The sequence below is a fragment of the Lonchura striata genome, chromosome 8, assembly GCF_046129695.1.
Source record: "Lonchura striata isolate bLonStr1 chromosome 8, bLonStr1.mat, whole genome shotgun sequence".
Classification (NCBI taxonomy): Eukaryota; Metazoa; Chordata; class Aves; order Passeriformes; family Estrildidae; genus Lonchura; species Lonchura striata.
In genome coordinates, this window is record NC_134610.1 from 16,413,587 (window position 1) to 16,430,467 (window position 16,881).

The window sequence follows — 16,881 nt, forward strand, 5'->3', positions numbered from 1 at the left end:
CTTAATCCTTTCAAAAATGTTTAAATATATAACATATGTCCAAAGCAACAAGCAGATGGTGCATTTGGTTTAAGGGAAACATGCTGAGAAGTACAACAGAAGCATCAAGCCCAAAGGGTGCTCATGCATAAAGACTTGTTGATTTCTATGTCCATTAAGTTACTGATGCAGAAACAGTTTTAAAATAAAAATGCTGCCTGGTGTAGAGGCAGATGTGGATTAACCTTTCCATGAACCAGAGTCTCCAAGGCCTGGGCAAAATCAGGAAGAGGAACTGAAGTTGTACACTTTTTGCCTAAAGCTACCACAGCTGGCAGATACTCTGTGCTCTGGGATGAAGGAGTTTTAGGATGCCTTCTCAACTCCATTGCTCTGGGACCTGGGAAAGCATTTCTCTGCTGCCTTTTCTCTGTGCATCATCTTCAGTTTTAAGATTAATGTTTGTGAAGCAGATGACCTCGTTAGTCATTTTGCACAATAGGATGTTTCTCCCAGCAAGCTAAAAATAACTCTGCCCTTTGACCAGCAGTCAGAGATTTTGGGAGTCTGGAATTCAGAACTCGGACAACACTTAAAATGAATACAACTTATGCTTTAATTGGAAGTGTTACTTAGCTGGAAGTAGTTTAACTTTGCCTGTATTTTAAGAGGCATGGAGGGAGCCTTTATACACTGCCTTGATCTGAGCCTTGAGGTGCTAATGAACTACACCCTGATTAGAACAAAAAGGCACAAGGGAATGTTCCCTGTGTAAGCCTGGAGCAGCTTGATAAAAGCTAGGTATAACTAAGTTTTCACCTGCAGAAAGAGTTACTTGCATTATTTTTAAATACATAAATGATTATGTATTACCTCTAAGGTTTTCTTACTGTGGTAACACACACTTACTGGCTTTAATTTTGATCACAGCCCCTACACTGTGCTTTTTCACCCAGTGATTAATGACCCATACCTCTAACTCTGATAACTGCTTCCATGGAAATAAAACCAGTGTAAGCAGTTCAGTGTTTTATTTAACTTTATTCTTTCAATAACAATACTGCCAAATAATCTTCCTGTGTATTTCAAATTAAGTAAATTATTCACCTGCACTAAGGCCAAAAAGTAACTGCCAGTGATTAGACAACTTGGGTGTGATGAAACAAACATGAGAAATGGGGCCTGAAAAAATTATTTACATCATTTTTAAGAATAAAATATACAATTTTTAATAAAAAGGATATATCTTTTCGTGTTGAATCAGGATCTTACTACTAATTTCCACTTTCCCTTTCAGATTCACACCTGAAAATGCTCAGAGTACAAACATCTATAAAACTATTAAATCTCAAAACATGAGAACTTGTAAATATTTTCTCCCACTTATTACCATAGTTATAAAAAGACAATAACCCATATTTATTTAGTCCATTAAGTTAGAAGTCAAAGCAAAGCACTCAGGCATGTAAGCTAAAATAGAAGACATCAGGAATCAGATTTTTCAACATTTCAAGCACTTCTCATACTAGGTTAAGTGAAAGAATAAGAGTTATTTTCATCATAACTATGTTTTCTACAATGTAGTTTCATTTTTACCTCAGGAAAAGCAAACGTTCACAACCATGCCCAAAAGTACCAAAACAAACAACAAAAGTGCTAACTTTGATCAGCAAACTACCACAATGGCTCCCTTACTGTGCCCCTTTTCAGGCTGCTGTTTTAACAAATTCAAAGTGTATCTACAAGGACTTCTCAACACAAATGATAAACACTTCCTTATCAAAATAGTGCAAACAGGAACAAAGAAAAGTGCCATCAAGATAAGTAAACTGCAGGAAAAGAAGGCAGTTGAACACTGTGACCTTGCTCTGCTGCTTCAGAGAAATCAGTAGTACTCTTCTCAGCATACCAGGCCAATGTATTCCTATTTACCACCTCATGCCACCACTACATGCAGAATGGATCTGGCCTTTGGCATATCCTCCTTCATAAAAGTAAATGCACCTGTTCTTTGTACTGTGCATTCAAAAAAGTCAAAAGACTTTTTCAAAACAAAAATATATCAAATCATTGAGCAATTAATATATACAACTCTGTCTTCCCTTTTTCCCTTTATAGCATTCTTTGGAGTGCATAGGAAAGGCTACAGTGACACATCACATATAAAAATCAAGTTTCCGTTTTATGAAAAATACTCAAGTATTTTTAGCATTTATGTACACAAGTTTTTTTACCATATATTCTCAGTCTTTCTTTAGACATATCTTTTATCTTCTTTCTTGGACAGATGACATATTTCAAAGTTATAGGCTGGTAACTATAAAATGAGGCATTTAATTCTAGTATAAATAAGAGTATTGGGAGAAGTAAATTTTAGGTGTATTCATTAAAGTGATGTTTCATGAAGTACTGTTGGCATTAATTTGTTCCATCAAAAATTCCAGTAAAGAGAGAGAATATTATAAATTAAAAAACACAATAGAACTCTAAACACCTTGCATCTTTAAAGGCTGAGGCCAAATATAAAGAATTACCATTAAATTGAATAAAAATTGCACTTGTATATAAACAAATTTTAGCCCCCATTAATAACCTTGTTGCTTTTCGAAAAAGAAGTAATAAAACATCAAGTAGCTCATTTCTTATGGCTTCACACAGTGAAGTTCATGCTTAAATTGATCAGAAGAAAGTTTTTCAATAGCTATCTTTTGTGAACATATCATCAGTTTCATCATCATTCATCCCTCTTTGATAGCGTACAGAAGAGAAGGCACTCCAGTGAAGACGCTTCTTTTTGTAGAGGTACCATACCAGTCCAGCTATGAAAACCAAGATGATTAGCAGGGCAAATGCTACAGCCACACCAGTATGGTTAGAACCTGAAACAGAACAAAAGATGAATACTTATTACTTAAGAGTTTAGGCAAGAATACTTTCTTGTAGGCTTTATGCTTAGGTTATACTGCACAGTTAGCTCAAGGCACACTGCTCCCTATTAATACTCTTCATCACATGGCAAGTTAGATGGGGACTCATGCAGGAATGCATTAGCTTATTTTTGATAATTCTGTTGTTAATTTACTAATATTTATGTTGGAGGGGACCTCTGGAGTTCAAAAAAACCTACTTGCAAAGGCTGCACTCATTTAGAGGTCTGTATACTTCATAAATCTAATGGATCCTAGGCTCTTGGAAGGGAAGGTAATTATACTCCCTTCAGACTGAAGAGATCTTGTTGAGGTCTTCCTTAGTGGCACAAAGTTTAATCTATTCCTGCATTTCCACTTCAGTGAAAATGTATACAGAATCAGAAAGATTCCACTGCTTCTCAGGAACTTGCTTAATGCTCAGTTAACTGTTTGCTTTCCTGTACAATGTCAAGGATGAGCGAGTAAAGGCATAAGTCTTTTTCTGGAGCTACGGGGTGACATTTCCAGAAGCCTCCCCAAGACTGAAAACACCATGTGCAGCACCTGTTTACAAGCAGAACTCTTTCTGATTCCACTTACACAAACTCACACATGACAGATACCCTGTGTTAAGAAGCAATAGCAACTACTCTACACTTTCTGGACATTTCAGTTCTCTTCTTTACCCACTGAGTGGATAGTGAGAGCCAGAAGAAGTAAATTCCTAGATAATTTGTCTCTGAATGCAATTGTATGGCTAAATAACAACAGAAGACTTGTGCTTAGGCAGAGGTACTTGACGGGTTCTTTTGTGAAATGCAATTCCATTATTTCAACACAGACTTTATCCAATAAACCAGAAATTCCTGAAAACAGTCTCTACAAAATCAAGTCTCTGCTAAAATAACACTTCCATACCTAAAGGAGCTTTACAAACCACTCTGCTTCGACTACGTGCACAGTCAACTTTGGACCACATGCCAGTTGAGGACAGGATAACGCTGCATTTTTCATTGGCTTCTGCAGTTTTATTCTCCCAGTTGACATAATTAACTGATGAGCCATCCAGCCAGTTCAGGGACTTTCCTGTTGAAAAAAAACATTACTTAGTCTAGATCACCAAAACATTCTATAATGCTACACAATATCATTCACAATCTATTGATTTCTTTTTAGCAATGTAAATAAAAGGGCTCACTAGCCATCCCATATATTAAAAGCAGTAAATATGAACACAACTTTTAGCCACCCCTCTTCTCTAGACCTTTAGCAATTGATACTCTTGCATCAAACATTAGGCAGCAATAACAGAGGTGGGGAAAATTGATTTCTGGGACTCCTGATTACCCTGACTGCAACAGGAAGAGATTTAACTACAATTAAGTCCAAAGTGCTTTAAAATGTTAAATGACAGATTCCAGCCTCAAGTAGAAGTTACTGTAGGCCACCAACACTACAGAACTGTTCTTATTTGAGGATTTATGCATTTATATTTACAATATGAGACATTCATGCTCATTCATTGTTGCTACTTTTTACCCTTAAAGCTGTGATCCAGGCCAAGCCATACATTCTTGGTGATGAGATCATGTTCCTTTATGTGTGTGCTCACAAATGCATTTTCTTCAGCATCCACTATAGTCAGAAGGGTTGCTGAAGGATCTAAGGGGCAAAGGAAACCAGTCAGACTTGTAATTTATATGATTTTTCATGGTACTGGTACACTGAGTTTTCTGTGGGAACAATTACTATAGGAAAGGATTTGCTGATCTGGGCTTGTAAAATTATCTTAGAATAACCTTAAGAATAAAAACATGAACCTCGCATCCCCAAAAATACAGCATGTTTTATGAGATTACTTCAGATGACTTGTTATTCTAGCAGGTTATATACAATAAAATGGGAGTAAACATACTGCAGCTGCAGACTACATGCATGGAAGATATAAAGAGATATGTCTGTAAGAATCACTAATTTAGCCCAAGTGATAGACTTTCAAAAAATAGTTGAACAAAACCTCCCTGTTAGCAAGCAGCTATGGCAAAGATTCAGTAAGAAAGTCCTGCCAACAGCACTAACTTTGCATGCAGATAAAATGGTTTTCCTCCAAACCATAAGCATTAAACCTCTGAATCTTCTTAAATTGGTTACCTACATTTTATCTGCTGATACCTGTGTGCCAAACAATCCGTAGCACATTGCAATATTTTATTAAGAATTTTCATCAGGTGTTCAAAGATAAAGCTTGGTATTGCATTTCCTATACTAAAAGAGCATAAAAATGGCAAAACTGAAGTATAACCAGTATAAGATTTTAGGCTGCTGTGTTTTATTTCTTCTCAAATAGTGGACTAGTATTACAAGTTGTAATGTGATAAAGAGTCTACACCTACTCAGCTTCTGGCAGATTCTCTTAGCCTCTTCCACGTTATAGACAGAAAAATTGTAGAATGCCATGTCAAAAGCGTAACAGTGATCCCTGTACTGTTCCCACTGCAGGGAGCCACTGCTCTGTGGGCATCCAGAGGCTCTGCTTGCTTGCTTTGGCACTAATTTTCTCTCTGCAAAGACAAAGAAATTGATGTTATTTCTGCTGCAGCAGTTTGTGCACAGTCTCTAGAATAACAGAACCATAAGTATTAACAAGGGCTACTACTCCTACCAACAACCACTATTCAATTAGTTTTCATTCCTTCTTCTTGTGTCATGGATGAATTTATTTAAAAATGAGCATAAGACAAATCCCAACAGGTTGGGAACAATTTTTCATTGCTTTTTTGTTGGTTTTGACAATTATGGTACATGTTTGATATGAAATTTGATTTAGAAAAGATACATACATTTGATATTCCTATCAGAGATGATCAAGAAGTAACCAGATTTGATTTAGGTTTTCACCACTGGAATGGCAAGAATTTATCTCCCTGAAGTATTAAAAGGTGTTTTATCATTCTTTATAGAAAACTCTTCTTAAAAAGGGAATCATGTGCAGTATTTCAACCTTAATTTCTACTTCTAAATACAACATGTAAACACAACTACAAAGAACCTTAAAAATAACACTTACTGTTTGGAGGGCTATAGCAAATGGCACCTTCAGCAACATTAGTACATTTTGTACGGTTCCAAAATCCTTTAGTATCCAAAACAACACAGTTCTCAGTAGTATTTGAGTTTTCTAATTCCCAGGGGTAGTAGTCAAAGTCACTTCCATCTGACCATTCAAAATTAGCTTTACTTCCCTAATAAAAGAAAAAACCCACAACTTTTAAACCACGTATGACTGTGCTTTACATCTCATCCATCGTGAATTAAGTCACATAGCAATATTTATCCCCTGTGGAGTGATAAATGAAAGAGCAAGTGGCTTCTTCTAAACTCACAGTAAATAAGTGTACAATGCAGTTTGCATTTTCTTAACATAGGAATTTTTTATTATTTGTGAGAACTGAGAAATTACAGCATGTTCACAAGTTTAAACCTGCAATGTGCCTGTTTTATCCTATGGGGAACCATTTTACTTGGTTCCACCCTGCTGTTTCATTTAAGCAATCTGCCTTTCCTGCTATGAGCATTAGTGAATACGTTGCAAACTGCTAAGCTGTTGAGATGGCTGCAGTCAGTAGAACTGGGCAGCTCAGGGATGGTTTGCTACCTCCTACTTCAGGTACTTTCCTGGAAACCCATGACAATGAGGAGTCACTTGTGAGGGACCCATTCCTAGGCATGCATAGAAATCACACACCTCTGCAGAGGACTATTCCTGCCAACTAACTGCTACTACCAGGTCTGGCAATTAGTGAGGGGAGCTGGGTCAGGGCCACAGGCTTTTGGCTCCACACTAAAGCAGACAGAGGAGGAAGTAGATCTGCAGCTGCCTCCTGCTCTTGTGCTTCCCAGGAGGATGGACACTTAACTTACTGAGAGCCTGTTCCTGAACTGCTCTGCAGAGCCAGTCCTGACCTCAATTAAGCAGGTTTCATACAGCCTTGTCTGTCTCTATTTGCTAATGAAACCTGATTCTACAGAGGGCCATAAAGTCTGAAGCCTGTAGGGATAGCACTGCAAATCATGCTTCCTTGTGCTGCAAGGAATGAGAGAACTCTGTATTATTTTAAACTGTCAGGTATTAGGAAGAAGTATCTTACTGTGCCTACATTCACCAAAATTTAATACTAACATGTTACACAGGGTTTAAAAGATACCACAGGGAAAAGAGATTCTAAGGAACTGGAAAAAAGCATCAGAAAATATTTCATATCTTTTCCAAAACATTATTTACAGATCTGTTACGGACATCCCCAACAGTATATACTTACATCATGAATTGACAACCCAAGCCACAGAGGATAACCATCCTGTTTGACAATATCTTCTAGAAATAATTGTTCTGATTCACTGTGTACACTTGCTAAATCACTGTTATTTTGTTGGCACGATCTCAATGCCTCATACCACGTTAACTTTTTCTGAAGGATCCTGTATGTTCTGTTTCCATGTGGAATTGTGTCGGGCAATGGAGGCTTGTGCTGTTGGTGTCCTATTTCAAAGAATAAGATTGTAAGTTGTGTGCATTTCTTTCATGTTACTAGGAAAAATACAGAAACACTAAAATCCATCTATCTCAGTGTAACTCAAGCATGAAAGTGCTCAGTACAAGCCACTTCTATCAAGTTAAGTTTACTTTTGCTACTTGGAACACTGAATTCAGCAGCTGCTGGATGAGCACAGCAAACACATTTCTCCTGATCAGAGTATTACAGCAGTGATGCAGACTGACCAGATGACCCCAGATGCTCATGACAGCTGTGCCATGTGTTTCACTAGGAACAAAACCAAAGCTTTATTCAGCAGGGACCATGATTTAAATTATGACCCTCATCCAACACTCCAATATTACTCACCCCTTTCAATTTTACAGGCGAGAATACTGTACATGTTGTAGTGATTAGCATGCCAACTTTGAGAATAATTATAAATATCCCAAAACCCATCAAGATTTACACCAGCAAAAAAACTGTTCTTCTTTATGATAGGTCTTCCCAGCCTCCAGTTATTGTAAGTCAGATGAGTTTCATCATACCACTTGAGAATTTTATCTGTGGAAAACATTGTATATTTATTAAACCACTGGCATTATGTCTACAAATACCATTTAACTTTGAATATATTAATGATATTAACAGATGTTCACTTTGGAAAAAATGCTGGGATACTTCAAGTTATTCTAAATCAGTTCCATATCCAATGCTAAATATGTTCGCATTACTCATCCTGGCCACTTTAAGTCCTGCTTTCCAGGGAAATAAAATTTAGACTAACAGAACATATTGGATTGATTATCACTCAGAGAGTATTTCAGGTTATTTTCTTCTAGAAGATTAGAAGAAATATAAATACTTATTACAGCTTTACATTCACTTTGACTTTAGTTATAAACTGAAACATGCATTTAATGCTGCAAATTTTGTCTCCAATCCAGTTAATAAGAAAAAAACACAAACTCTTAAATCTTACCACTGTCATCATAAATCACACCCAGCCAGACCCACAGAGCCAGACCGCTGAACGAGTGAAGCTGCTCAGTAACAAAGTTGTTCTCCTCTTCATCTCGAACACTCAGGACAAACGCTTCAGGGTCTGTTGAATATTTTTTTACATTACTTTCTTACAAATTCACCTTTAAGTTAAAAAATAAACTTGTTTGTTTTTTTTTTTTCTGTTAATGTTAGCAATTATTATAGATAGGTCAATCTCTGTAAAGGCCAGATCTTTCCAACAAAACTAGCTGAAGAATGCAAAACCAATTTTCAAATGTATTATCAATGGTTATCCCTGGTTTTGTGGATAAGTGAAAGATTTCAGCTCCAGAGATGTTTGTGGGTCCTACTGTAATTTCAAGTTGTATGTAGTAAAAATTCTCTGCATAGAACATAAAAATACCAGTCAATTTCCATGCTTGAGCTGCCCTAGCAGAGAAACATTATTAAGAAAAAGACTGAATTGAAATCAATTCACAAAATAAAATAATCTTTGGAAAGATGAATGTCTGAAGGTTTAATACAAGAGGAAAGCTGTTCCTAAGGTTATACTTCATTCAGGATAGACAGAAAATGTCCATGTGCTTTTCAGTCTATTTACTTTGTTCACTTAAGTGTTCCACACAGCAAAACTGGAGGCAGCAGGAAACCACAAAGTAAATGTATCTGTAGAGCCAGAGTGCTGCCAAGGGTGTACCCAAACAATTTAAAACCGGCATATTATAACAAAACCCCCAACCAAACACAAAAACCTAGTAATTTTTCAGAGATCTCAGAATTCTGTAGTTCCAAGCCATCTCTTTCTTCAACTCTCCTATCCATGCTCTGGCACTTTTTATCATGGTAGTTCAAGGGCAAACAGCATCAGGCAGTGCTGCACTGCTGCATTACTGCTACAGCCTCTCTCAGCATTCACTCTGCTGTCTGTCACTGTAAGACAGTGACTCAGATCTAACACTCATCTCCTCCAAGCTGATCTAAATCCATAAATACCTGCAGTATGACAAAGTACTTACTCATGCTCCTGCATAAATGATGAGCTTCTTGAGGCTTCAGTTCTCTCCATCTATTTTTTGTTATCATAAAAGTGTAACAATTATTTCTAAATGATATCCAAGGTGTATTTTTAATCTTATGTGGGCATTTCACTTGTGTAACTTGTTCTTTTTCAGTCTTCTCTAAAAAAAAGGCAAGACAACATCAGGACATGAATTACTAATAACACCACTTGACCTGGCACAGCACAAACCACTTTCAGTGGTTAAAAACATTAAAAGACAAATTAAGCTGTCATGCTTTACATGTGTTATTTTCAGTTTCCTCATGATGGTGATTTTTTTAAAGTAACAAGCCAGCAGTAAGCTCTACTAAAGAATACAGATACTTGCAAGTTTTCACAGTTATTTTTAATAGGTTTAAAAATAAAATCCCTACATAAAAGTGCTAAGTGCAGGCCAATAACCAAAAGCTCTTATTGACTCTAGTGCATGGCATATCACTGTAACAAATAAGCTACTTCACAGCTAGTAAAACTTAATATATCCCTGTCTTGTTACAATTAGTAGGTATTTAGAAGGGTTTTGTGAACTTCAGATGATGCTAATTTTCATTTCAGTGTCTACCTTCTACCCTTCTTCTCCATATAGCCATGTACCTTCTCTCTGTAGAAGACTTCCATGTCTGAACCGATTTCAGGAGGTCCCAATATTAAGATGTAAACAGTACAGAGATATTTTAATCTTCTCCCACAGGCAAGTGGGAGAGATTAGTATGCAACAATCTTAGAGAAGCAGCGCAAAAATAGAATCAATTGGCAATAAGGCTACTGACCCAATGCATCCATGCTGAATTTATTTTTAAGGTACAATTAGATCAGGACCAACAGTTTCATGTCCCCTATCTTTGAAGCTAGTTTTTTTTTTTTTTTAATGGCATAGAAATCAGACTGTTGGAGAAAATATAAGTTTTAAAAAGTTGTAATTTTGGAGTTACAAGCTGGAATAACTGAATTCATTTAATAATAAAATAAAAGTCAACTTTCATAAAAATTATGGCAGCATACATACTTTCTGATGCATAGCAAATAGCTCCTCGATTTTCAGAGGAACAGTCAGAAGTTTTCCAGAAGCCATCAGTATCCAAAAACACACATTCTTCATTTGTTTCTTCATCATCTTCAGACCAGCGACTAAAACTCACATGTTTCCCATCCAGCCAGCCATAATGCTTTCCACCCTAGCATTATTTAAGCAAAAGGGATGAGCTTAAACAGTAAAAAAAATATAAGGTGCAGAAAATGGTATGATAATGTATTTACACTTGCTAGACATTTTCAGTGTCTCTGATGAGAACTGCAAGTGTTCCACTGCCCTCATGAGCCGTTTTCCTGCTCACAACATAACAAGCTTTGTTATTTTAAGTTGCAAAAATACAAATTAGCTGAATGGCAAATTATCCAAAGGTGATCTTCCACTACTGTGCTTAGAGGGGGAGGCCTAGCAATGGGATGTCCAAACTGCATCATTTGCAACTGCAAAGCAATGGTGGATATCATCCCCTGGTCTTGGAAAATTGGTAATAACTGAGAAGAAAGTCCAGTCTCAGTTACTCCATACTGAGTTGAAAGTAATTATTGGATACTTCATTGATTTAATACATCATACTTGTTCCTGCCTTGGAGGATGCAGGAAGAAAAAACCTACATTCAAGCAGTATGCTATCCTTTAATAATCTTACATTTGAAAGTCTTCAGGAAATCCCCCTACAGTTGCATAATTTATCTTGTATCTTTCTTTTGTGTCTGATTGAAGCACTGGGGTAACAAGTTCTGTTGACCAGCTGCATTATAATTTCCCTTCATATGACATTTTAATTGTGCCCAAATAATGAAGTGTTGCAATAGTGAAGAGCCTGTGCATGCCTGAGCTGTATGCCCCAAAATGAATCATTTGATCGTCACTTACAGATTAAAAAAAAACAAAAGAGATGGGAAGATAGTGAAAATGGGGAAACCAGACAACCTAAAATTAAATGGTTCTTTCCTTTAAAAATATTCTCCATCAAGTATATACTCAAATTTCTGCTTACCCCTATTTGCTAAAGTATTCAGTAGGCCAGAACTGACAATAGAAGAACACAACAGCACAGTCCTGAATGAACACCACCATACTTTGTAGGTAAGGCACTTCTAAAAAAATTATAACTTTCTTCTTGCAATTATCTCCAGACTTATATGCGTGACAAGAAAGAGAAACCCTGCCAGCAAGCCCAAGCCATCCCATTTATAAGATTGAGACACCTCTCAATCCACAATAAAGATTTTCAAGAGGTCTTCCAGCTAATAAAGATAAAAAGCAGCACTTCCTGCATTATTTTAATTTTTTTTTTACCAAAAAAAAAACACAGGGAGAAAGAAAAACCCACTAACCTGTCTGTCTTAGAGATGCCTCCCTCCAACTCAAAATATGCGTGCAAATAGTATGAAGTAACAACAGAATCTAAGTTGAACTTCAGGAATGTATCTCCACAAGTATTCAATTATTCATTTTTAATTTTATTTGCCACTTCTAGTTTTGCCCTTCCAAAACAGATTTTTGGGTTATCTTTCTAGAGTGGTACTGTGGTGATGACATTAAATGGCAACACTCATTACTCATTTGAAAACAAAAGAGATGACTCAGTAACCTATGTTGCTGCATCCTACAATATATCCCTTCATCATCAGTCTTTTAAAATAATTATCATTATCATAAATTCATCCAGTGGAGTACAAGAATATGTAACTTGGAGAACTGAAGGTTTAAAATATTTATCTTAGGACACTCCAGATAGTTATCCCTAAATTAAAACAGCCCAGAAAGTAATTTGTCACTGCATTTCTTTAACTCAGGTTTTGTTTCACACAATTGTAAAACTATCTAAGCCACAGTCTGAGGAAAAAACAAAACTTACATCTCTGCTGAAGAGTCCAGTCCAGAGTGGGTAATTATGAAGAGCAGCCTGAACAGCAAGAAAAGCCTGCTGGAACTGATCTGTGATGCTAACCAGCTGCATCTTGTTATTTATGCATTCAGCCATTGCATCATTCCAGGACAAATTCTTCAGAATTAACATGTATTGAACATTTTGATAGCTCAATGTTTCATTAATGACTTGCTCTGTCTGGTTATCAGCAGTTCCTATACATAAGAAAGAAATCCAATAATTAGGTAGTTAAACACTGTAATATATTTTAAACTCCCAATGTCTCTGTAAAAATCAGAAAAACCTGTTTGACTACACCTGGGAAAAAAAATCTTAGTAGGTTATGCTGACAATTATAGTTAGAAGCAAACATCATTGATATCTTAGATAGAAAAAATATATATTAAGAAATAATTATTATTTTCAGCCAATGTATTATTAAATATCTTTTTCTCAGCTTAGGTTCACATATTTTTGTATGTTATTTTTAATTAATTGCTAAGCAATTTATTGACTTAAAAACATATTCTATCACTTTAATTATACAGAAATACAAGAGAGCAAGTGCTCTCTGCTGTAATACAGCAACAGCTAAACTTGACTCATTTATCTCTGTGGAGTCTGTGGATTTATGCTTATGCAAATCTACAGGGCTACAAAACCTGTCCATGCAGATCTTGGTACAGCACAGTCCCAGAACTCCTTACTGCCATCCATGAACACAGTGAGAACTGTTTTTGCCTCTTAACTAACTGCAGAAAATCCAGCTTGCACAGGGAGGGATATAATTCACTATTTGTGCTCTGAGCACAGAGTGTTATCACAGTTACCAGCACCACACCTGAAGGCACAGCTCAGTGATGCATGGCTATTGCAGTTAATAGAAGATGCAAATACTCCTTCCTGTGGGTGGTAGGGTTAAGCATACAAATAGTAACCCCAAAAGCTTTATACACAACCAAAAACTCATTCTGCAAAAGGCAGAACTCTCTCTCCATATTTAAAATACTTGAAGTAGAAAAAGGCCTGCAAGGGGTGAAGGGAGGCATCACTCTATAAATACCAGTATATAAATGGCTGATTGATTGGTTGACAGAGCCATTTTCCAAAACATAAGACAACTGAAACACAATATTAATTTGATATTTACAGCTTTTAATTGATCAGAAAACTGACAAGGCTCAAACAGATTGTTTCACGTGGTTTCTCTCTGCTGCCAAATACTTTCACTTCATAAACAGCTACAAAAGAGAACCATGGAACCCAGGGTGCCATCACACATCAAGGGGTACCAAATTGGAAACAAGACAGCAAGTAAAATGTTCACTTCAGAAAAAATAATTGCTGATGATTACCATCTCAAGAAATTCTGCAAATCACAATCATGCCAAGATTTCCAATGAATGTGAACCATCTTTTTCCTGGTAATAAAGCCCTAGACAGCTTGGACGCTCTCACAACTGTCTCTACAACCTGCTGAGATCCCTCCCAACCCAAACAATGCTAACACAGTATAAGACCAGACCATAGCAGGACACATTCTCTGTCAGTCCAGAAACCTTTCTCATTACACCTTCTACAGCTGTGGCAAAGAAACATTGAGTAGTCACTCCAAACTAATAAGAGATTGATATAAATAGATATATTATCACCTCCAATTCATAAAAAACTCCTTTTCACATTTTCATGACATCTCTTTCATCCAAACTTCTAATCCTAACACTTAGAATTTCTGGAGTATCTGGCATTGATAAAGATTATGTTAAATGGAGGTGGGGGGGTGGAGGTGGAAATCTCTTATTTGAGAATGAAGAAGTTGGGTAGTCTTAGGTGTTTTGTACACCTAGGTTTCTCTGTGTTTGAATTTTTTTTTTTTAGAAGATAGCATGTTCATCACTTAAAAGGATTATTTATATAAAGGAACCTACTCAGAAGTGGGCATGCTGAACATTAGCCCATAGCAGTAATTAAATGCACACAATAACTATATGTGTTTGATCTTATTCCAGTAATTGGTATTGGCCAACCCACACGGGTACATTTGAATATTATTTTTAGTTCAGATTAAGAAATTCCACTCACACCAACTTTCAAGTTTGCTCTGAGGAGAGACCAACTTCAACATTAAGAATCTATGATACTTTACATTCTCATAGAACTAAAAAACAGAGGAGGTATTTAAGGAGGATATAAATATTGCGAGATTCCTTCCTAGGGCTTCTCACACTTCTGAAAAGGAAGAAAGAGTCACTTGTTCCACCCCTCAGTGTACATGGCCTCTATACACATAGAACATTAAAGATCTGTCTGCTGAAGTATTATTCCACTGAAACCACACCAAGTCTCTCAGGAAAACAGATTCTCCCTGAAATGGGTTATGAAAAGCAATAGGTAAAATTCTGAATGACTGACAAAACAGGCCCCAGATCCTCCTCTGCACTCTGCTTTTCTAAAATTTACCTCCTCAGTCTCTACAAGAATCTTGCTCTTCAAGTGAAATCATTTACATGCATTAAAATCTCCTGGCACGTGTACCTTAAGTTAAAACTCTGGCTGCAATTTATTTTGATTCTTCAGACTTACCTACAGACCGCTGGCATATACCCAAGAAGTGCCTGTCAGCACAAGCAGTGAAATTCCATGTTCCAACATATTGTGACTTGGGATCATTGAGGATTACACCACACTGATTGTTAAATTCTTCATCAAAAAACTGAGAAACAGAAATATCCTTATCAGACTCAAATAAGGTATAAACATACTTCTGTAGAGGTGAAGTAACATGAGTCTAGGAGAACCCCAGCTGTCTGAACTTGTTTAAGAAGTTTCAAAGGAGTGGTGCAATACAGCTTATGCAGCTTACCTGTTTCACAGACACTACCAGGTGCCTGGGCTCAAAGTTTTCCTAAGCTAAATACACTTTAAAAGTTGCCATCCAAGTAAAAGTAAACAGAACTCCAGTACTGTCAGCCACACTGTTGGCCAATTAAAATGACTAACTGGGGAATCTGGTGTGTTACATGGGGTTCTTTTTCGACACAACATTCCAAATTTCATTACACAATAGGCAAGAGAAGTCAAAAGTCAGAACTTACATCCAGTGGAATTTTCCTTAATCTCCCTGTCAGCAGTGGATGAAAGTTACTGTATAACAGTCTACTCTCATCTATCCATTTGTTTTCCCTTGTACTGAACAGGAACTGTAAACCAATCCAAATATCTTTTGGCAGGCCAGGAAGCAAGGATGTTATATAATCTGTTGGACAGAAGAGTAAATGTACATATTGTGGTTAGGAAAACAACAGTAATCTCTGAAAGAATACTTCATGTAAGTAAGACAATGCAATCCCTGTTTGTGTTAATTTAATTTTTCCAGCCCTTCATGATTGATGAATGCTTATCATCCCTTCCTTCCATTTGATAATAGCTTTCATGTTGATTTTATCTGAAAGGAGCAGGCTATTGGTATTTGTCCTTCAAATTCTGAGCTAAGGAGAACATAGGTGATTTAACCTGTTCCTTCGCCCACTAATTTGGAGTCTTTTATTCACACATAAATTTAAGAAGCTGCTTTTCCACAAGCCTGCAAGATCTTCTCTTGTCTTGCTGCCCTTTCTGAATTGATGGAGGAAGTCTTATCTCCCATCTTTCTCTTTTACATACCATAAATCAGAATGTTTTTTGGATTCTGGCAGAGTTTGTCCACCCCACCATCAGAGACAGCAGGACAGGTCAAAGGAAGTCAGATTTAGCTGAAAAAAAATTCAGCCAGGTAAACCTTAAATCAGACCCCTCTTGGTAAGCATTCTGGCAAGAAACAATGGGCTTTGGTAACCCCCAGGCATCAAAGGCATTCACTAAATTGACTAGTTTAGGAAGACAGATCGAAGCTATGTAATCAGCTACTGCTATGTTTCAGCTATTGGTCACATGCCAGACTAGCCACACCCTATTTTCTTAACCAGACAAAGCCACTGTAGATTTGCAGGTCAGGGCTAGCCCCTAATATCACCGGAGGAGCAGAGGCAGCCCACAGAAAGAAATGCATTTTAAGAGGACTGTGTCTCCTTTCCATATAGGTGGTCTCCACTACACAAAGGAAAACAAACAAGACACAATAAAAAGCACTTCCAAATACACCAAATCACATGAGGGATCCTGCTAGGTTACATTTCAGAACGTCTCCAACCTTAAATGCATACAAAAACACACAGGCCTGAGACATGTCTATTCCTGTACATCCTCCTATTCCTCCCCAATAAGAGCAGTAAAAGAAAATTACCATTAAGCTGATGCCTGCAGGTACACCCTTGACTTCTCTAGTCTATTTACCATATTTTGTTTGGCAAGAGGTTATTTGCTTATAAAGAAAACATGCACTGTGGGCACTGCAGAATTCAACTGAGCTACTTCAGATACACCGTCAGAGAACTCTTAATCATCCACAAGAACAGAGCTGCAAATTCAGCCATATCATTCAGTGGTTTATT

The 16,881-nt window shown here is 36.9% G+C and overlaps 1 protein-coding gene across 1 annotated transcript in view; it reads right to left on the minus strand.

Annotated features, from left to right (window-relative positions):
* Positions 1 to 1,000: 1,000 nt before the first annotated feature.
* The window catches only part of LY75 (lymphocyte antigen 75), a 43,027-nt gene continuing 27,146 nt past the window's right edge, over positions 1,001 to 16,881 (minus strand). Inside the window, exons 23-35 of the mRNA XM_021526308.1 lie at positions 15,487 to 15,647; positions 14,975 to 15,104; positions 12,380 to 12,606; positions 10,495 to 10,663; positions 9,445 to 9,606; positions 8,406 to 8,528; positions 7,793 to 7,987; positions 7,208 to 7,428; positions 5,956 to 6,130; positions 5,282 to 5,449; positions 4,428 to 4,550; positions 3,807 to 3,974; positions 1,001 to 2,858 (exon numbers count right to left, since the gene is read on the minus strand). Of these exons, the coding sequence (XP_021381983.1) occupies positions 2,674 to 2,858; positions 3,807 to 3,974; positions 4,428 to 4,550; positions 5,282 to 5,449; positions 5,956 to 6,130; positions 7,208 to 7,428; positions 7,793 to 7,987; positions 8,406 to 8,528; positions 9,445 to 9,606; positions 10,495 to 10,663; positions 12,380 to 12,606; positions 14,975 to 15,104; positions 15,487 to 15,647 (2,207 nt within the window). The 3' untranslated portion in view covers positions 1,001 to 2,673. The remainder of the gene's footprint in view (positions 2,859 to 3,806; positions 3,975 to 4,427; positions 4,551 to 5,281; positions 5,450 to 5,955; positions 6,131 to 7,207; positions 7,429 to 7,792; positions 7,988 to 8,405; positions 8,529 to 9,444; positions 9,607 to 10,494; positions 10,664 to 12,379; positions 12,607 to 14,974; positions 15,105 to 15,486; positions 15,648 to 16,881) is intronic.